This window comes from Triticum aestivum, chromosome 7D (genome assembly GCF_018294505.1).
Source record: "Triticum aestivum cultivar Chinese Spring chromosome 7D, IWGSC CS RefSeq v2.1, whole genome shotgun sequence".
In the NCBI taxonomy this organism is placed as follows: domain Eukaryota; kingdom Viridiplantae; phylum Streptophyta; class Magnoliopsida; order Poales; family Poaceae; genus Triticum; species Triticum aestivum.
The window spans coordinates 491,022,285-491,045,181 of record NC_057814.1 but is presented as its reverse complement, the minus strand read 5'-3'; the positions used below and the strand labels follow the sequence as shown (position 1 = coordinate 491,045,181).

At 49.5% G+C, this 22,897-nt stretch overlaps 1 protein-coding gene across 1 annotated transcript; it reads right to left on the bottom strand.

Moving 5' to 3' along the window:
• Window positions 1-263: 263 nt before the first annotated feature.
• Window positions 264-3,743, bottom strand: LOC123167330 (subtilisin-like protease SBT5.3). The gene is made up of 8 exons (XM_044585178.1): window positions 3,438-3,743; window positions 3,259-3,356; window positions 2,888-3,161; window positions 2,169-2,804; window positions 1,833-2,081; window positions 1,579-1,696; window positions 1,271-1,484; window positions 264-1,187 (listed from the first exon to the last, which is right to left on the bottom strand). Exons 1-8 carry the CDS (start codon window positions 3,668-3,670, stop codon window positions 616-618), a joined length of 2,394 nt encoding a protein of 797 aa, XP_044441113.1. The 5' UTR covers window positions 3,671-3,743; the 3' UTR covers window positions 264-615.
• Window positions 3,744-22,897: the final 19,154 nt, after the last annotated feature.

Genomic DNA, 22,897 nt, shown 5'->3' with positions numbered 1-22,897 from the left:
CATTTTACTCCGTATGTAGTCACTCGTTGAAATCTTTAGAAAGACTAATATTTAGAAACGGAGGGAGTAGTACTGTAACTAATTTGGACTCCGGACTCGGCCTCATAGCTTCGCGTCCTCTTCTCACCCGAATCGACTGACCTGAATTCAAAATTTGGGCAACTTACATGTAGCCCACGCGCCCGAGAAAAGCTTGTCTAGAAAGAAAAAACGCGCGCCAGAAAAGCACAAAATTAATAGGGAGTACCTAGAACTCATCTAGATGAGACGTAATTTGATCTCATTCACTTGGAAAACAAAAACGGATACAACCCACGTTAGCACACACATCTTATAGCATCACATTCAATGGCTATAAAAGGTGAATGAGACCAAATTAAATCTTATCTAGATGAGTTCTAGCAAAACTGAAATTAATAAGATCTCATTTCCCATCGTCTCCTTGTTATTCAGTCGATGGTTACAAAACTGCCAAAGCTTATATTATCCCCTAACGACCAGATTCACTGCCACTCTAATTCATCCTCTCGCTACGTGCTGCTCACCACTGCCGAACAAAACCCTACGTAATCAATCCCAAACAAAAAATCTCGCGATCTCCTAACCCTGATCCCGCTACATCTTGCGCCTCCTGATGGCCAGAGGAGTCCGCACCCGGTGGTTCCCGGGCCCGTCGGACCAGACAATGGCGCCGAACCCGTACCCTCCGGCGCCCTTGGGCGCCGGCACGAAGGGGACCCTCGCCACGAAGCTCACCTGGAACTCCTTCTCCTCGCCGACGGCGCCGAACGCCAGCGTGGTAGGCGTCACCGTCACCTGCACCCCCTCCGGCTCCCTGACGACGGCGGCCGTGTACGTGCTCCTCGGCGCGCCCACGTTCCTGACCCTGCGCCGCACCGTCGTCAGGCCGGCGAGGTCCGGCAGCGTGATGGACGGGTAGTTGAGGTCCCGCACGGCGACGGGGGCGGCCGGGCAAGCGTAGCGCGTCTCGTTGAACTTGCACATCGCCGTCGCGTTGTACCCGAGCGCGCAGAAGAAGTTGAGGTAGTCGCGGTACGAGGCGTCGTAGACGAGGCCCGGGTCCAGCGCGCGGGCCGGGAAGACGTGGCCGGAGCCGTAGCTGAAGGGCGTCGCCGGCTGCAGGAAGGGGTTCAGGATCGGCCGCTGCTCCATGTCCAGGTCCGTCGCTGCACCAGGCAACAACCCGATGAGTCTGATGGACAGCTCGTCGACACAGGCACGCAGCTGTTGGTTCGACGTTGGAACTCACCGGTGGTCATGATGGCCGACTTGATGGCGGCGGGGCTCCAGTCGGGGTGGAGGGTCTTGACGAGGCCGGCGATGCCGGCGACGTGCGGGCACGACATGGACGTGCCGGACTGGATGGTGAAGTCGACGCGGCGCTCGTCCCAGGGCCGGTCCGAGGGCGACGCCATGCCGCTCCACGGCGCAATGATGGCCACTCCCGGCGCGGTGACGTCCGGCTGCCACCCCAGAGAAAGAACTCACATCAAGTTGCTTACTTTGATACAAGATGAAAAGATACCGTGCTTATGATCGATACGCAAATCCGGCCACCTTTAGGATCTCCGGGTTGAGGACGTTGGGCCCCACCGACGAGAAGGCGGCCATGACCGGCGCCGGCCTCACGCCGACGATCGTCGTCGCCTTCGAGATGAAACCGGAAGGAGGAGACCTTGACACGAGCACAAATTAATCCACTCAGTAACCCAGCAGAACAACAGCTCAAATATTGTTACCGAGGTTCTTGATTTGATTTGACATTGCGATCTGTATGGAGTGCACTACATTGCGATCGAGGAGTGGCTTACGGGGTGGACTTGATGTAGGCCAAGAGCGCGAGCCCGTCGGTGTAGTTGATGTGCAGGGCCGGGAGAACGTGCGCGTCAGCGATGACGTTGCTCCCGCCTTCCTCGTCGTTGACGAGGACCATCCCGACCCCTCCGGCTCGGCGCACGGCCTCGCCCTTCTCCATCCTGCGGACGCCTCCTCTCACGCAGCACACCACGATCTTGCCCGTCACCTTGGCCGCGTCCAGGGAATCCAGCATGCACACCTGACTGCAGCGCGCAAATGAGCGAGCTCAACCTCAAGACAAGACTGTTGCGATGATGGAGTGGAGCTCGGACGTCAGTGTGGGTGCTTACGCGTCCTCGACCTTCCTGCCCGGGGCGACGGCGTCGGTGGCGATGATCAGGGGGTAGAAGCTTTTCGTGCGGAGCGACGCCTCCGACAGGCTCTGCCCTTCCACCCTGGTGCGGTTGAAGACGAGGTAGCCCGGGAAGGCCCTGTCGGTGGTGCTGGCGGCGACGGTGATCACCCACGGCGCGAGGTTGCTGACGGTGCCGAAGTCCGGGCCGTTGTTGGTGGCGGAGCAGACGACGGTGATGCCGGCCTTGGTGGCGTGGAGCGACCCGATGGCGACCGTGTCCTCGAAGAAGTCCCTCTGCTCGCCGCCCACGGACGCCGTGATGACGTGCACCCCGTCGGCGATGGCGGCCTCGAAGGCGGCCAGGATGTCGGCGTCGAAGCACTCGACGTCGTTCACGGGCGGGTTGAAGCAGACGCGGTACGCCGCCACGCGCGCGCGCGGGGAGCCGCCCCTGGCCGTGCCGTTGCCGTAGCCGAAGGCGGCGGCGCCGTTGACCTGGGAGCCGCCCGCCGTGGCCAGCGTGTGCGAGCCGTGGCCGACGTCGTCCCGCGGCGTGTTCAGCCTATCGGGGGGCGGGTGGCCCGCCTCCATCGCGTACCCCTTGTTGAAGTAGCGCGCGCCGATGAGCTTGCTGCGCATACAAAATCAGATCAAGATACCGCAGCTGAATTAATAATCCGTAGAGACGACGAGGCTACGTACGTACGTACGTACCTGTTGCATTTGAACTTGGGGTCGTGCTCGTTCTGGCAGATCCCTTTCCAGGTGTCCGGGATGGGCCCCATTTCGCCGTCGTTGAAGCTCAGGGACTCCGGCCACACGCCCGAGTCGAGGTTCCCGATGATGGTGTCCCCGCCGTACCTGGCCACCTCCCACGCCGACCACTGCGGGACGACGCCGGCGTTCTCGAGCCCCATGAACTCCCACGACCTCGTCGTCTGCATCCTCATGCCGCGGTTCGGGAACACCGACACCACGCCGGGGCGCTCTGAAACACATCGATATGCCGGGATCTGAATTTCTGTCCGGCGCGAATACACGACACAAACATCTTTACTATGCATGCAGGAAGATGATTGGCTCACTGGCGATCGCTGCGGCGACGGCGGGCTCGAGCTTGGCGGCGAAGCCGTTGATGTTCTTGGTGTAGGAGTAGAAGATGGCGTCGCGCGCCTTCTCCCGGCTGCATGCACGCACGCGTCGATCGATCAGCCATGGCACACATTTCATGACTGCACAATGTACATGCATGGAGTGCACTTACTCGCCCAAGACGGAGCCGAGGAGGTCGTAGTGCGACTCGGTGGCCACCGTGGACGCCTCCTCCGTCGAGACGCCGGCGCGATGGGAGTGGGCGCCGAGGTACACGATGTACGACGAGGACGGCGGCGGCTTCGTCCCGGCGGCGAGCGCGCAGAGGAGGAAAGAGACTGCCAGTGGGAGGAGAAGTCGGCGTGTGGACTGAGCGGCCGCTGCCGTGCCGGTCTCCATGGCCATGGGCACGTAAGAGAGGGGGTGTCGATCGGTGCGGACAGGAAGCTCGATCGGGGAGGAAGATGGCTATAAAGGAGGGGAGAGGAGTGGAGGCGGTGTGAGTGAGGGGTTAAGGCGGGAGGACTCTGTCTTACTTGCCGCTCGTAATTCGCGTGGGCGGTTTCGGTTGATCTGCTTCATGGAGGGCGGTTACAAGGGAAACTGCCGCCATTGGTGTGCATGAAAGCACTGTCACTGATCCATATATGGAGGCCCGACCCAGACGACATATTTGTCTTTTTTGTCCGTTTGGGTCGGCCGCCCGCCGGCATCCGCCCAGTTTTGCATTTGGGTCGGTAGTGCGTCCAACGCACCGACCCATTTCATGTCCGCACTCAACATTTTTTTAAAAATGCCCACGGCCGATCATGTCAGCGGCCATGTCTCATGCCGGCACCATGCCAGCGCCGGCATACAATGCCGGCTTCAGAAAATATCACCACAGTTTATGCTGGCACACTCGCCAGCCGACCGGCACACGTGTCAGCACACAAAAAAGGGTGGGACTTGAGTTCGACCACAACATCATGGCTTCCGTGGTCATGCCAGCACACCTGCCGGCATACAAAAAAGATGGCGCTCGCCGCCATAGATCACTCGTCGTCGAACTTGAGCATGTCGGCCTGCATCTTCTCGAACCACGGCCTCTTCATTGGCGACACGGTGTTGAGATCCACCTTCATGATCTCCACCCCGGTCATCATGCTCGCGAGAGCCACTTCTTTCGCCTTGGTCTTGGCTTGGCGTTGGCGGCCTCGATCTCTAGCATCTTGGCTTGCTTCTCCGCCTCTAGCTCGAACATCTTGGCTTGCTTCTCGGCGTCCATCTCAAGCCTCCTCCTTTGGATCTCCATGAAAGCGTCCATTTGCTCCGCCTTGAAACGTCGGCACTCCTCCTCCCTTGAGTCCTTCTTATTCATCATGCCCTCCACGCTTGCGATCAAGGCGTTGGAGGCCGCATCCCGCTTGTCCTCCTTCTTGGAGTTGGTCTTCCCCCACGGCCGTGCCGGCTCGCCCTCCCCAACATCCTCCACGGCTTGCTTCCCCCAAGCGACTTGAGTGTGGTATATTGCGCCTTGAACTTCTCCTCGTCCTTGATGACCCGAAAGCAATGGGAGAGGTTGAAGCACTTGCCATTGTGTTGAACCTTGAATGCCTCCAAAGCTTGAAATGCCTCCAAATGTTTCCATGCAAGCATATGGGCAAATGATATGCAAATGAACACGCAAAGGATGAACTTGATGACACAAAAGAGGGCGGCTTGCTAGCATACCATGTCTTGCATGCCGATGCCGCTCACGGGCAAGAGTGGCGCAAAACTTGTTGCACTCTTGTTGGATCACCCTTCATCGCTTGGAAATGGAGACTCACCCGCGCGTGCTCACAAATTGGTAAGGCGGAAACTTCTTGCGCTCACGAAACTCTAGGTGGACACGAATCCAAAAGGTTGAATGCTTTTGCTTGGCGCCCGTCTTGGGGTCTTGTCCAATGTCTCGCCAACACTCGCAAAGAAGCTTGTCCTCGGCCGCCGTGTATGCCTTCGTGCGCTTGCTCTTGCGCTTCGGCTTAGGACCGGCGGCTTGGTCGGCGAGCTCGTCCTCGAACAAAGGCTCCACTTCGATGTCGCACTCGTCCTCTTCTTCTAGCCCGTAGTCGTCCGGGAACTCGTGGTCGAGTGGGAAGCCGTCCAGGTCGATGCCGACCTGATCACACATGAAGGCCGCCTGATCGGGATCATAGCCGGCGGCTGGTGTGAATGCCCCGCGGCCGTCCTGGCTTTGTGTCTCGTCGGGATCGTAGCCAGCGGCCGGCGCACCGCCCTCGAAGATGAGGTTCTGCATGTAGTCCTCGTCGACGGTGGACGGCATTCCCTCGAACAGGTTGCGGGCGTCCGGGAGCACGTCGGCCGGCGTCTGCTGCGCGCGTTTCCTCGCGCCGCCGGATGACGAGCCACCGGCCACCGGGGTGGCGTTGAGGTCGATGGTCGCGGGCGCGGAAGGCGCGACCACGCTCACGTGGGGCGAGCACTCCCCGGAGAGGCGGGAGGCCTGCGGGTAGACGTGGAAGCCGGGGATCGGGTTGCAAGCTGACGCGCGGGGCGAGTAGGGCAGCACCATCCGAGGAAACGCCGACGAGCCGGTGCTGGCCGCGGCGAAGGCGGCTTGGACGAGGCTGTGCTGGCTAGGGTTTAACCCTAGCATGTAGAGCGCCTCCCTCGTTGCCGCCGTGACGCGGGCGTTGGTAACCTCCTGCTGCGCGGCGGCGACGACGGCGGCCTACGCGGCGGCCTCATCCCTCGCGTCCGCGGCGTGCCTCCGGCCCTTCCTCTTGGCCGAATCTCTTGCCCGCTGTTCAGGCGTCAGCGGCTTCTTTGGCTTGGTCGCGGTGGCGGTCTCGCGCGGGGCACGAGGCTCGCCTTTCCCAGAGGGGGCGGCGGCGCCGGACGAGGCGAGGGAGGCGAGGCCGGCGGCGGCGTCAAGGTCGATGGCGTCGTCCATGGCGGGTGTGGGGCGGGAGCGCGCGGGCGGGAGGGTTTTTGGGGGAAATGGGGGGAAATGGTGGCTGCCACCGACCGGCGGGCCAGGGAAGAGGAGTAGGTGCGCGCGCGCGTCCGTCTCGTGTCTGCACCGACGCAAATCTGGCTCAAAATTGGGCCAGGAATGGGTCGCCATGCGGACGCCAAGCGGACGCGCGTCCGTTTGGGTCGACGCATTGGACCGCCTTTTGTGTCCACGCCGACCCAAACAGACACCAGCGGACGAAATGGGTCGCCCCATTGAAGTTGCTCTAAGAACACTTCTCCAGTGTTTTATTTGCATCAGATTGACAATAGCCCAAGTAAAAAAATTGCCAATCGCTGGTGAATAGAATTATTTCTAGCACCACTGATTGCTCCAGCATTGGCACTGTGATCAATGATATCAAGTTTGTTTCAAGGGACTGTGTCTGCGGAGTTCAACTATGTTCGACAACAACTTAATGTAGTTTTTTTTAAAGGTTAAACCCCGGCCTCTGCATCAATCGATGCATACAACCATCTTTATTAATTATCTCACAAAGGTCTGACAAGAACATACATCAAATCACCTCATACCTACAAATTCGATAATGAGGAGTGCTCTCACTCCTCATATCTAAAACGAGTGTCGTCGCCGATCCATCCACATAACGTATCGGGACTAACAGGCGGTGCACCAGACCTAAAGCGCACATCACATGCACACGTTTTAGAAGCCGCCATCTTCATCGGACCACAGACCGATCTTCAGGAGAGAGACCCGCATCATCCTTGTCAGTCCGAACATCCTTCGATGCCACCACGGCACCCAACGGCGCCACCGTCCTGCGCTCGTCCGTCCAGACGCGAAGACTCTGGTAGATCTGTCGTGCGTAGCACCTGCCAACCAGGCATGACTCAGCGTAGCACCTGTCGTCCAGGCATGACTTGACAGCTCCACCGAAGCTCCATGCAAGACGGAGCTGCTCCACCTCCTGCCTCTGTCTTTCAGCGGTGCTCCATAAACGATGCTCCCAGGAGATAAACGGCACCGCAGTACCGCCATCGTCCGATCTGGAGGACCAGATCCTAGGGTTTCCCCCGAAGCAGTGCCCAACCAGCAACCGTCAAGGACCCGCACAGTGCCCACCACCACTCAGCCCCCAAGGCGACGCCTTCAGGAAGGTCACGGCGTCAAGGACGTCGCCGCCGCCCACCGGAGTTAGGGTTTTCACCCAAGATGCAAGGAGGGGGAATGAAGGGGCAAACATAGACCGACGTCTCCAAGAAGAAAAGCGGCGCCCTTGAGCGTCGTCGTCGGCGCGGCCGGCCGGGGCCGACCAAGGGGTTTCCCCCAATCTGGTTCTCCTCCACCAGCTTCACCCGCGGCCAGTGTCCCGACAACCACGCCGGCATCGCCAGGAACCCGCAGGAGAGAAGCCCACCAATCAGGGTCGGATGATAGCGGCCAGATCTGGCGCCGTCGGCCGCCAGAGCAGTCACGCCAGTCCATGGTCCACCGAAGATCCGTCGGTCGTCCGATCGGACTACCAGCACCAAGCCAGCCCTGCCTCTCGCTGGCACGGAGGGGCCTTGCCGGAAGGGCCGATGAAATATCATGGATGCCGCCTAGAGGGTGGTTAATAGGCGCTTTAAATAATTATGGTTTAGGCTTGAACAAATGCGGAATAAACCTAGTGGTTAATTTGTCAAGCACAAAACCTACAACAACTAGGCTCACCTATGTGCACCAACAACTTATGCTAGGTACGATAAACTACTAGGTGATAGCAAGATATATGACAAGCACTACTGCAGGATGCTGCTAATGCGACACTACGATCAGAGACCCTTTGACGAAACTGTGTGCGATGCAATAATTGCAAACGGTGATGTAAGAAAACCGTCAAAAACGATGCAAAACGTTTGCGATGACGGATGCTGTTGGGGAACGTAGTAATTTCAAAAAAATTCCTACGCACACGCAAGATCATGGTGATGCATAGCAACGAGAGGGGAGAGTGTTGTCTACGTACCCTCGTAGACCGAAAGCGAAAGCGTTAACACAACGCGGTTGATGTAGTCGTACATCTTCACGATCCGACCGATCAAGTACCGAACGCACGGCACCTCCGAGTTCAGCACACGTTTAGCTCGATGACGTCCCTCGAACTCCGATCCAGCCGAGTGTTGAGGGAGAGTTTCGTCAGCACGACGGCGTGGTGACGATGATGATGTTCTACCGACGCATGGCTTTGCCTAAGCACCGCTACGATATTATCGAGGTGTAATATGGTGGAGGGGGCACCGCACACGGCTAAAAGATCGTTGATCAATTGTGTGTAGAGAGGTGCCCCCTGCCCCCGTATATAAAGGAGCAAGGGGGAGGCCGCCGGCCAAGGGAGGAGAGGCGCGCCAGGAGGAGTCCTACTCCTACCGGGAGTAGGACTCCCCCCCTTTCCATGTTGGACTAGGAGAGGAAGGGGGAAAAGGTGGAGGGGAGGAAGGAAGGGGGGGGGGCGCCGCCCCCCTCTCCTTGTCCTATTCGGACTGGGGGGAGGGGCGCGCGGCCCTGCCCTGGCCTCCTCTCCTCTCTTCCACCTAGGCCCAATAAGGCCCATTAAGTTACCGGGGGGTTCCGGTAACCTCCCGGTACTCCGGAAAAATCCCGATTTCACCCGGAACACTTCCGATGTCCAAACATAGGCTTCCAATATATCAATCTTTATGTCTCGACCATTTCGAGACTCCTCGTCATGTCCGTGATCACATCCGGGACTCCGAACAACCTTCGGTACATCAAAACATATAAACTCATAATATAACTGTCATCGTAACGTTAAGCGTGCGGACCCTACGGGTTCGAGAACTATGTAGACATGACCGAGACACCTCTCCGGTCAATAACCAATAGCGGAACCTAGATGCTCATATTGGTTCCCACATATTCTACGAATATCTTTATCGGTCAGACCGCATAACAACATACGTTGTTCCCTTTGTCATCGGTATGTTACTTGCCCGAGATTCGATCGTCGGTATCTCGATACCTAGTTCAATCTCGTTACCGGCAAGTCTCTTTACTCATTCCGTAATACATCATCCCGCAACTAACTCATTAGTTACAATGCTTGCAAGGCTTATAGTGATGTGTATTACTGAGTGGGCCCAGAGATACCTCTCCGACAATCGGAGTGACAAATCCTAATCTCGAAATACGCCAACCCAACAAGTACCTTTGGAGACACCTGTAGAGCACCTTTATAATCACCCAGTTACGTTGTGACGTTTGGTAGCACACAAAGTGTTCCTCCAGTAAACGGGAGTTGCATAATCTCATAGTCATAGGAACATGTATAAGTCATGAAGAAAGCAATAGCAACATACTAAACGATCGAGTGCTAAGCTAACGGAATGGGTCAAGTCAATCACATCATTCTCCTAATGATGTGATCCCATTAATCAAATGACAACTCATGTCTGTGGCTAGGAAACACAACCATCTTTGATCAACGAGCTAGTCAAGTAGAGGCATACTAGTGACACTCTGTTTGTCTATGTATTCACACATGTATTATGTTTCCGGTTAATACAATTCTAGCATGAATAATAAACATTTATCATGATATAAGGAAAATAAATAATAACTTTATTATTGCCTCTAGGGCATATTTCCTTCAGTCTCCCACTTGCACTAGAGTCAATAATCTAGATTACATAGTAATGATTCTTACACCCATGGAGTCTTGGTGTTGATCATGTTTTGCTCGTGGAAGAGGCTTAGTCAACGGGTCTGCAACATTCAGATCCGTATGTATCTTGCAAATTTCTATGTCTCCCACCTGGACTAAATCCCGGATGGAATTGAAGCGTCTTTGGATGTGCTTGGTTCTCTTGTGAAATCTTGATTCCTTTGCCAAGGCAATTGCACCAGTATTGTCACAAAAGATTTTCATTGGTCCCGATGCACTAGGTATGACACCTAGATCGGATATGAACTCCTTCATCCAGACTCCTTTATTTGCTGCTTCCGAAGCAGCTATGTACTCCGCTTCACACGTAGATCCCGCCACGACACTTTGCTTAGAACTGCACCAACTGACAGCTCGACCGTTCAATGTAAATACATATCCGGTTTGCGATTTAGAATCGTCCGGATCAGTGTCAAAGCTTGCATCAACGTAACCATTTACGATGAGCTCTTTGTCACCTCCATAAACGAGAAACATATCCTTAGTCCTTTTCAGGTATTTCAGGATGTTCTTGACCGCTGTCCAGTGATCCACTCCTGGATTACTTTGGTACCTCCCTGCTAAACTTATAGCAAGGCACACATCAGGTCTGGTACACAGCATTGCATACTTGATAGAGCCTATGGCTGAAGCATAGGGAACATCTTTCATCTTCTCTCTATCTTCTGCAGTGGTCGGGCATTGAGTCTTACTCAATCTCACACCTTGTAGTACAGGCAAGAACCCTTTCTTTGCTTGATCCATTTTGAACTTCTTCAAAACTTTGTCAAGGTATTGAAGAAAATATGCCCTAGAGGCAATAATAAAGTTATTATTTATTTCCTTATATCATGATAAATGTTTATTATTCATGCTAGAATTGTATTAACCGGAAACATAATACATGTGTGAATACATAGACAAACAGAGTGTCACTAGTATGCATCTACTTGACTAGCTCGTTAATCAAAGATGGTTATGTTTCCTAGCCATAGACATGAGTTGTCATTTGATTAACGAGATCACCTCATTAGGAGAATGACGTGATTGACTTGACCCATTCCGTTAGCTTAGCATTTGATCGTTTAGTATGTTGCTATTGCTTTCTTCATGACTTATACATGTTCCTATGACTATGAGATTATGCAACTCCCGTTTACCGGAGGAACACTTTGTGTGCTACCAAACGTCACAACATAAATGGGTGATTATAAAGGTGCTCTACAGGTGTCTGCAAAGGTACTTGTTGGGTTGGCGTATTTCGAGATTATGATTTGTCACTCCGATTGTCGGAGAGGTATCTCTGGGCCCACTCGGTAATGCACATCACTATAAGCCTTGCAAGCATTGTGACTAATGAGTTAGTTGCGGGATGATGTGTTACGGAACGAGTAAAGAGACTTGCCGGTAACGAGATTGAACTAGGTATCGAGATACCGACGATCAAATCTCGGGCAAGTAACATACCGGTGACAAAGGGAACAACGTATATTGTTATGCGGTCTGACCGATAAAGAACTTCGTAGAATATGTGGGAGCCAATATGGGCATCCAGGTCCCGCTATTGGTTATTGACCGGAGACATGTCTCGGTCATGTCTACATAGTTCTCGAACCCGTAGGGTCCGCACGCTTAACGTTACGATGACAGTTTTATTGAGTTTTGATGTACCGAAGTAGTTCGGAGTCCCGGATGAGATCGGGGATATGACGAGGAGTCTCGAAATGGTCGAGACGTAAAGATCGATATATTGGACGACTATATTCGGACTTCGGAAAGGTTCCGAGTGATTCGGGTATTTTTCGGAGTACCGGAGAGTTATGGGAATACGTATTGGGCCTTATTGGGCCATACGGGAAAGAAGAAAAAGGGCCTCAAGGGTGGCCGCACCCGTCCCCTTGGTCTGGTCCGAATTGGACTAGGGAAGGGGGGCGCCCCCTTCCTTCCTTCTCTTTTTCCCTTCCTCTTTTCCTATTCCATATCGGAGGTGGAATCCTACTAGGACTAGGGAGTCCTAGTAGGACTCCACACTTGGTGCGCCCCCTCCTAGGGCCGGCCTCCTCCCCCTTGCTCCTTTATATACGGGGGCAGGGGGCACCCCAGAGACACAACAATTGATCCTTGAGATCTCTTAGCCGTGTGCGGTGCCCCCCTCCACCATATTACACCTCGATAATACCGTTGCGGAGCTTAGGTGAAGCCCTGCGTCGGTGGAACATCATCATCGTCACCACGCCGTCGTGCTGACGAAACTCTCCCTCAACACTCGGCTGGATCGGAGCTCGAGGGTCGTCATCGAGCTGAACGTGTGCTGAACTCGGAGGTGCCGTATGTTCGGTACTTGATCGGTCGGATCGTGAAGACGTACGACTACATCAACCGCGTTATGATAACGCTTCCGCTGTCGGTCTACGAGGGTACGTGGACAACACTCTCCCCTCTCGTTGCTATGCATCACCATGATCTTGCGTGTGCGTAGGAAATTTTTGAAATTACTACGTTCTCCAACAGGTATGTGCTTTGTGGAAGTCCAATTAAGCGTCTTGATCTATCTCTATAGATCTTGATGCCCAATATATATGCAGCTTCACCGAGGTCTTTCATTGAAAAACTCTTATTCAAGTATCCCTTTATGCTATCCAGAAATTCTATATCATTTCCAATTAGCAATATGTCATCCACATATAATATCAGAAATGCTACTGAGCTTCCACTCACTTTCTTGTAAATACAGGCTTCTCCAAAAGTCTGTATAAAACCAAATGCTTTGATCACACTATCAAAGCGTTTATTCCAACTCCGAGAGGCTTGCACCAGTCCATAAATGGATCGCTGGAGCTTGCACACTTTGTTAGCTCCCTTTGGATCGACAAAACCTTCCGGTTGCATCATATACAACTCTTCTTCCAGAAATCCATTCAGGAATGCAGTTTTGACATCCATTTGCCAAATTTCATAATCATAAAATGCGGCAATTGCTAACATGATTCGGACAGACTTAAGCATCGCTACGGGTGAGAAGGTCTCATTGTAGTCAATCCCTTGAACTTGTCGAAAACCTTTCGCAATAAGTCGAGCTTTATAGACAGTAATATTACCATCAGCGTCAGTCTTCTTCTTGAAGATCCATTTATTTTCAATGGCTTGCCGATCATCGGGCAAGTCAACCAAAGTCCATACTTTGTTCTCATACATGGATCCCATCTCGGATTTCATGGCCTCAAGCCATTTTGCGGAATCTGGGCTCACCATCGCTTCTTCATAGTTCGTAGGTTCGTCATGGTCTAGCAACATAACCTCCAGAACAGGATTACCGTACCACTCTGGTGCGGATCTTAATCTGGTTGACCTACGAGGTTCAGTAATAACTTGATCTGAAGTTTCATGATCATTATCATTAACTTCCTCACTATTTGGTGTAGGTGTCGCAGAAACTGGTTTCTGTGATGATCTACTTTCCAATAAGGGAGCAGGTACAGTTACCTCATCAAGTTCTACTTTCCTCCCACTCACTTCTTTCGAGCGAAACTCCTTCTCTAGAAAGGATCCATTCTTAGCAACGAATGTCTTGCCTTCGGATCTGTGATAGAAGGTGTACCCAACAGTCTCCTTTGGGTATCCTATGAAGACACATTTCTCCGATTTAGGTTCGAGCTTATCAGGTTGAAGTTTCTTCACATAAGCATTGCAACCCCAAACTTTAAGATACGACAACTTTGGTTTCTTGCCAAACCATAGTTCATAAGGCGTCGTCTCAACGGATTTCGATGGTGTCCTATTTAGAGTGAATGCAGCCGTCTCTAAAGCATAACCCCAAAACGATAGCGGTAAATCAATAAGAGACATCATAGATCGCACCATATCTAGTAAAGTACGATTACGACGTTCGGATACACCAATACGTTGTGGTGTTCCGGGTGGCGTGAGTTGCGAAACTATTCCGCATTGTTTCAAATGTAGGCCAAACTCGTAACTCAAATATTCTCCTCCACGATCTGATCGTAGAAACTTTATTTTCTTGTTACGATGATTTTCAACTTCGCTATGAAATTCTTTGAACTTTTCAAATGTTTCAGACTTATGTTTCATTAAGTAGATATACCCATATCTGCTCAAATCATCTGTGAAGGTGAGAAAATAACGATATCCGCCACGAGCCTCAACATTCATCGGACCACATACATCTGTATGTATGATTTCCAACAAATCAGTTGCTCTCTCCATAGTTCCGGAGAACGGTGTTTTAGTCATCTTGCCCATGAGACACGGTTCGCAAGTACCAAGTGATTCATAATCAAGTGATTCCAAAAGTCCATCATTATGGAGTTTCTTCATGCGTTTTACACCGATATGACCTAAACGGCAGTGCCACAAATAAGTTGCACTATCATTATCAACTCTGCATCTTTTGGCTTCAATATTATGAATATGTGTATCACTACTATCGAGATTCAACAAAAATAGACCACTCTTCAAGGGTGCATGACCATAAAAGATATTACTCATATAAATAGAACAACCATTATTCTCTGATTTAAATGAATAACCGTCTCGCATCAAACAAGATCCAGATATAATGTTCATGCTCAACGCTGGCACCAAATAACAATTATTTAGGTCTAATACTAATCCCGAAGGTAGATGTAGAGGTAGCGTGCCGACGGCGATCACATCGACTTTGGAACCATTTCCCACGCGCATCGTCACCTCGTCCTTAGCCAATCTTCGCTTAATCCGCAGCCCCTATTTCGAGTTGCAAATATTAGCAACAGAACCAGTATCAAATACCCAGGTGCTACTGCGAGAATTAGTAAGGTACACATCAATAACATGTATATCACATATACCTTTGTTAACCTTGCCATCCTTCTTATCCGCCAAATACTTGGGGCAGTTCCGCTTCCAGTGACCAGTCTGCTTGCAGTAGAAGCACTCAGTTTCAAGCTTAGGTCCAGACTTGGGTTTCTTCTCCTGAACAGCAACTTGCTTGCTGTTCTTCTTGAAGTTCCCCTTCTTCTTCCCTTTGCCCTTTTTCTTGAAACTAGTGGTCTTATTGACCATCAACACTTGATGCTCCTTTTTGATTTCTACCTCCGCTGCCTTTAGCATTGCGAAGAGCTCGGGAATTGTCTTATTCATCCCTTGCATGTTATAGTTCATCACGAAGCTCTTGTAGCTTGGTGGCAGTGATTGAAGAATTCTGTCAATGACGCTATCATCCGGAAGATTAACTCCCAGTTGAATCAAGTGATTATTATACCCAGACATTTTGAGTATATGCTCACTGACAGAACTATTCTCTGCCATCTTGCAGCTGTAGAACTTATTAGAGACTTCATATCTCTCAATCCGGGCATTTGCTTGAAATATTAACTTCAACTCCTGGAACATCTCATATGCTCCATGACGTTCCAAACGTCATGGCACACTGAACTATCGAGTATTCATCAGCTTTGCTCTGCCAGACGTTCATAACTTCTGGTGTTGCTCTTGCAGGAGGCCTGGCACCTAGCGATGCTTCCAGGACATAATTCTTCTGTGCAGCAATGAGGATAATCCTCAAGTTACGGACCCAGTCCGTGTAATTGCTACCATCATCTTTCAACTTTTCTTTCTCAAGGAACGCATTAAAATTCAACGGAACAACATCACGGGCCATCTATCTACAATTAACATAGACAAGCAAGATACTATCAGGTACTAAGTTCATGATAAATTTAAGTTCTATTAATCATATTACTTAAGAACTCCCACTTAGATAGACATCTCTCTAATCATCTAAGTGATTACGTGATCCAAATCAACTAAACCATGTCCGATCATCACGTGAGATGGAGTAGTTTCAATGGTGAACATCACTATGTTGATCATATCTACTATATGATTCACGCTCGACCTTTCGGTCTCTGTGTTCCGAGGCCATATTTGCATATGCTAGGCTCGTCAAGTTTAACCTGAATATTCCGCGTGTGCAACTGTTTTGCACCCGTTGTATTTGAACGTAGAGCCTATCACACCCGATCATCATGTGGTGTCTCAGCACGAAGAACTTTCGCAACGGTGCATACTCAGGGAGAACACTTTTATCTTTGAAATTTTAGTGAGAGATCATCTTATAATGCTACCGTCAATCAAAGCAAGATAAGATGCATAAAAGATAAACATCACATGCAATCAATATAAGTGATATGATATGGCCATCATCATCTTGTGCTTGTGATCTCCATCTCCGAAGCACCGTCATGATCACCATCGTCACCGGCGCGACACCTTGATCTCCATCGTAGCATCGTTGTCGTCTCGCCAACTATTGCTTTTACGACTATCGCTACCGCTTAGTGATAAAGTAAAACAATTACATGGCGATTGCATTTCATACAATAAAGCGACAACCATATGGCTCCTGCCAGTTGCCGATAACTCGGTTACAAAACATGATCATCTCATACAATAAAATATAGCATCATGTCTTGACCATATCACATCACAACATGCCCTGCAAAAACAAGTTAGACGTCCTCTACTTTGTTGTTGCAAGTTTTACGTGGCTGCTACGGGCTTAGCAAGAACCGTTCTTACCTACGCATCAAAACCACAACGATAGTTTATCAAGTTGGTGCTGTTTTAACCTTCGCAAGGACCGGGCGTAGCCACACTCGGTTCAACTAAAGTGAGAGAGACAGACACCCGCCAGTCACCTTTAAGCAACGAGTGCTCGCAACGGTGAAACCAGTCTCGTGTAAGCGTACGCGTAATGTCGGTCCGGGCCGCTTCATCTCACAATACCGCTGAACCAAAGTATGACATGCTGGTAAGCAGTATGACTTATATCGCCCACAACTCACTTGTGTTCTACTCGTGCATAACATCAACGCATAAAACCAGGCTCGGATGCCACTGTTGGGGAACGTAGTAATTTCAAAAAAAATCCTACGCACACGCAAGATCATGGTGATGCATAGCAACGAGAGGGGAGAGTGTTGTCTACGTACCCTCGTAGACCGAAAGCGGAAGCGTTAACACAACGCGGTTGATGTAGTTGTACATCTTCACGATCCGACCAATCAAGTACCGAACGCACGGCACCTCCGAGTTCAGCACACGTTTAGCTCGATGACGTCCCTCGAACTCCGATCCAGCCGAGTGTTGAGGGAGAGTTTCGTCAGCACGACGGCGTGGTGACGATGATGATGTTCTACCGACGCAGGGCTTTGCCTAAGCACCGCTACGATATTATCGAGGTGTAATATGGTGGAGGGGGGCACCGCACACGGCTAAAAGATCGTTGATCAATTGTGTGTAGAGAGGTGCCTCCCTGCCCTCGTATATAAAGGAGCAAGGGGGAGGCGCCGGCCAAGGGAGGAGAGGCGCGCCAGGAGGAGTCCTACTCCTACCGGGAGTAGGACTCCCCCCTTTCCATGTTGGACTAGGAGAGGAAAGGGGAAAAGGTGGAGGGGAGGAAGGAAGGGGGGCGCCGCCCCCCTCTCCTTGTCCTATTCGGACTGGGGGGAGGGGCGCGCGGTCCTGCCCTGGCCTCCTCTCCTCTCTTCCACCTAGGCCCAATAAGGCCCATTAAGTTACCGGGGGGTTCCGGTAACCTCCCGGTACTCCAGAAAAATCCCGATTTCACCCGGAACACTTCCGATGTCCAAACATAGGCTTCCAATATATCAATCTTTATGTCTCGACCATTTCGAGACTCCTCGTCATGTATGTGATCACAACTGTATTTGATCGCTTGGCGGTCGCACACGACCTCATTTTGCCGAGCGTGTGTGCCGGGAGGGCATATCCCCGACGGTCTCTGGGTCGTGTGGGAAGGACCCCCCTATCATAGTCACTCACTAGGCGATGGTTCCAAATGTCGTCGTGGAAAGGGGTTAAAACCGTTTGTATAGCACCTGGCTGTACCAGTGAAGAAACAATATGGCTATCACAAAGTAAAGTGCATAAGTAAAGGGCTCGGGTAAGAGATAACCGAGGGCACGTGGAGATGACAATGTATCCCAAGTTCACACCCTTGCGGATGCTAATCTCCGTTTGGAGCGGTGGGGAGGCACAGTGCTCCCCAGGAAGCCACTAGGGCTACCGTAATCTCCTCAAGCCCTCACACAATGCAAGATGCCGTGATTCCACTAAGGGACCCTTGAGGGCGGTCACCGAACCCGTAAAAATAGCAACCCTTGGGGGCGGTCACCGAACCCGTACACTTTGGCAACCCTTGGGAGCGGTTAGGTGATCTCCACAACCTAATTGGAGACCCCGACGCTTGCCCGGAGCTTTACACCACAATGAGTGAGCTCCGAACACCACCAACCGTCTAGGGCACCAAGGCACCCAAGAGGAACAAGCTCAAGGGTACCAAGCACCCAAGAGTGTTAAGGCATGTCTCTCTCTAAGTAGTTTTGGTGATTGATGACAACGCCTTTGTGGACTAATCGTGTGCATTGAGTATTTCAGAGATTCATCCTTTGGCAGGAGACAATTCCTTCCCCTCGGAGTTTTATGCGAAGACGGTGTAGCTCTTTCGTTTCAGTATTGGTGGACTTGTTTCATAGGAGTCACCGTACTATCAAGAGGGGGTCCGCATTGGATAGGCTAGGGTGGAATCAACACATACACATCCTCTTTGCCCCCACTGAGCCTTCCCGCTTTGATGGAGGGTCCTTCGATGCTTCCTGTGTGAAATCTGGTCCCAGCGGTAGTACCGCGATGGGGAGCGGTAGTACCGCTCGAGAGCCACAAGCGGCAGTACCGCTCAACAGCGGTAGTACCGCCTGGGGCTCTCAGCCGTAGTACAGTTGCTGTTCTGAGCTCCTACCGCCTCGACTCGAGCGTGTCGCCTCTTGATACGTCTCCAACGTATCTATAATTTTTGATTGTTCCATGCTATATTATATTCTGTTTTGGATGTTTAATGGGTTTTATTATACACTTTTATATTATTTTTGGGACTAACCTATTAACCAGAGGCCCAGCCCGAATTGCTGTTTTTTGCCTATTTCAGTGTTTCGCAGAAAAAGAATATCAAACAGAGTCCAAACGGAATGAAACCTTCGGGAACGTGATTTTCGGAACAAACGTGATCCAGAGGACTTGGAGTCCACGTAAAGAAATCAACGAGGAGGGCACGAGGCACGGGGGCGCGCCTACACCCCCCAGGCGCGCCCTCCACCCTCGTGGGGCCCACGTTGCTCCACCGACGTACTTCTTCCTCCTATATATACCTACGTACCCCCAAACCATCAGGGGCATCCACGAAAACCTAATTCCACCGCCGCAACCTTCTGTACCAGTGAGATCCCATCTCGGGGCCTTTTTCGGCGCTCCGCCGGAGGGGGCATTGATCACGGAGGGCTTCTACATCAACACCGTAGCCTCTCTGATGATGTGTGAGTAGTTTACCTCAGACCTTCGGGTCCATAGTTATTAGCTAGATGGCTTCTTCTCTCTCTTTGGATCTCAATACAAAGTTCTCCTCGATTCTCTTGGAGATCTATTCGATGTAATCTTCTGTTGCGGTGTGTTTGTCGAGACCGATGAATTGTGGGTTTATGGTCAAGTTTATCTATGAACAATATTTGAATCTCCTCTGAATTCTTTTATGTATGATTGGTTATCTTTGCAAGTCTCTTTGAATTATCAGTTTGGTTTGGCCTACTAGATTGATCTTTCTTGCAATGGGAGAAGTGCTTAGCTTTGGGTTCAATATTGCGGTGCTCGATCCCAGTGACAGAAAGGGAAACGACACGTATTGTATTGTTGCCATCGAGGATAACAAGATGGGGTTTATATCATATTGCATGAGTTTATCCCTCTACATCATGTCATCTTACTTAAAGCATTACTCTGTTCTTATGAACTTAATACTCTAGATGCATGCTGGATAGCGGTCGATGTGTGGAGTAATAGTAGTAGATGCAGAATCGTTCCGGTCTACTTGTTGCGGACGTGATGCCTATATACATGATCATACCTAGATATTCTCATAACTATGCTCAATTCTATCAATTGCTCGACAGTAATTTGTTCACCCACCGTAATACTTATTCTCTTGAGAGAAGCCACTAGTGAAACCTATGGCCCCCGGGTCTATTTTCCATCATATTAATCTTCAAACACTTAGTTATTTCTATTGCCCTTTTATTTTACTTTGCATCTTTATTTCTCTTTATTATAAAAATACCAAAAATATTATCTTATCATATCTATCAGATCTCACTCTCGTAAGTGACCGTGAAGGGATTGACAACCTCTTTATTGCGTTGGTTGCGAGGTTCTTATTTGTTTGTGTAGGTGCACGGGACTTGAGCGTGGTCTCCTACTGGATTGATACCTTGGTTCTCAAAAACTGAGGGAAATACTTACGCTACTTTACTGCATCACCCTTTCCTCTTCAAGGGAAAACCAACGCAGTGCTCAAGAGGTAGCAAGAAGGATTTCTGGCGCCGTTGCCGGGGAGATTCGCGCCAAGTCAGTCAAGACATACCAAGTACCCATCACAAACTCTTATCCCTCACATTACATTATTTGCCATTTGCCTCTCGTTTTCCTCTCCCCCACTTTACCCTTGCCGTTTTATTCGCCCTCTCTTTTCCGCCCGCCTGTTTCTCGCTTGCTTCATTGTTATGGCTAGTCCTTTATCTACTCCTTTATCTCCCGAGAATGAAGTTCTTAATTTTAAACAAAGGGAGGGAGAAAATCTAAAAGATGCTTGGTATAGAATCTGCAATGCTCAAAATAGATCTACCCGAAAGCAATCTACTACCATTCTTCTTTGCAATTTTTATGTAGGCGTCCTCCTTGGTATAGATATATTCTTGATACCATTACCGGAGGGAATTTCTTGGGTAGCCATACTTTTGATTCTTATAATGCTATGATAGATTTGTTTGGCTCACCACCTCTTTTGGTAAATGGAACTATGTTAACTTTGGAACATGTGATGCAAAGGCTTGAAATTATTGAAAATAGAGTTGCCACTACGGAATTGATTGAGAATTTGGATAAGAAGATCCGTACTCAAATTACTCAATATGGATCTAAGGTAGGAGTCACTTTGAAATTTTTTAAAGAGAAGGAACCCATAGTTAATGAAAGAATAGTTCAAGATTCTACTAGAATCGATAAACTTGAGGGTATCATTACCAACTTGGGGACCGCCTTTTCTTTCGTAAAAAACATTTCCAATCCTCCTACCAAAATTGCCAAGCTTATGTATGTTCCTAAAAATAAGGGTGAATCCTCTAGTAAGGAAACCACGGATCTCAAATCAATAAGTGTTCATCCCAATCTTTTTGCTTTCATTAAGGAACCATTTGCTACAAATGATTTTTTCGATTTCGTGCCTAAAATTTTGATAATTAATAGAAAGAAAGGAACTCCTAAAGGTTATAAGTGTCTTATTGAAGAATTGCCTACCAAAGATGGCAATAGTCAGATCTATCCTTGCTTTTATGCCTAGCTACGGGCGTTAAACGATAGCGCTTGTTGGGAGGCAACCCAATTTTATTTTAGTTTTTTTTTATTTTTTTATTCTGTTTAGGAATAAATATTTGATCTAGCCTCTGGTTAGATTTGTTTTTATGTTTTAATTAGTGTTTGTGCCAAGTTAAACCTATAGGATCTTCTTGGGTGATAGTTATTTGATCTTGCTGAAAATTCCAGAAACTTTCTGTTCACCAAAACAATTGTTAAAAATCACCAGAACGTGATAAAATACTGATTCCAATTGCAGTAGATCAATAAAAAAAATTCTAGGTCGTCCTATTTTGGTACATTTTTTTGAGTTCCAGAAGTTTGCGTTAGTTACAGATTACTACAGACTGTTCTGTTTTTGACAGATTCTGTTTTTCATGTGTTGTTTGCTTATTTTGATGAATCTATGGCTAGTAAAATAGTTTATAAACCATAGAGAAGTTGGAATACAGTAGGTTTAACACCGATATAAATAAAGAATGAGTTCATTACAGTACCTTGAAGTGGTGTTTTGTTTTCTTTCGCTAACGGAGCTCACGAGATTTTCTGCTAAGTTTTGTGTTGTGAAGTTTCCACGTTTTGGGTAAAAGATTTGATGGATTATGGAACAAGGAGTGCAAGAGCCTAAACTTGGGGATGCCCATGGCACCCCAAGGTAAAATCCAAGGACACCAAAAAGCCTAAGCTTGGGGATGCCCCAGAAGGCATCCTCTCTTTCATCTTCGTCTATCGGTAACTTTACTTGGAGCTATATTTTTATTCACCACATGATATGTGTCTTGATTGGAGTGTCTTGTATGATTTGAGTCTTTGCTTTTTAGTTTACCACAATCATCCTTGCTGTACACACATTTTGAGAGAGTCTCACATGATTTGAAATGTATTAGAATACTCTATGTGCTTCACAGATATCTTTTGAGCTATATAGTTTTTGCTCTAGTGCTTCACTTTATATCTCTTAGAGCATGGTGGTGGATTTGTTTTATAGAAACTATTGTTCTCTCATGCTTCATTTATATTATTTGAGAGTCCTTTAGAATAACATGGCAATAATAAAAACTTTCTTATGAGTGCGTTGAATACTATGAGAAGTTTGATGCTTGATAATTGTTTTGAGATATGAAGATGGTGATATTAGACTCATGCTAGTTGAGTAGTTGTGAATTTGAGAAATACTTGTGTTACAGTTTGTGATTCCCGTAGCATGCACGTATGGTGAACCGTTATGTGATGAAGTCGGAGCATTATTTATTTATTGATTGTCTTCCTTGTGAGTGGCGGTCGGGGACGAGCGATGGTCTTTTCCTACCAATCTATCCCCCTAGGAGCATGCGCGTAATACTTTGCTTTGATAACTCATAGATTTTTGCAACAAGTATATGAGTTCTTTATGACTAATGTTGAGTCCATGGATTATACGCACTCTCTTCCTTCCACCATTGCTAGCCTCTCTAATACCGCGCACTTTTTGCTGGTATCATACACC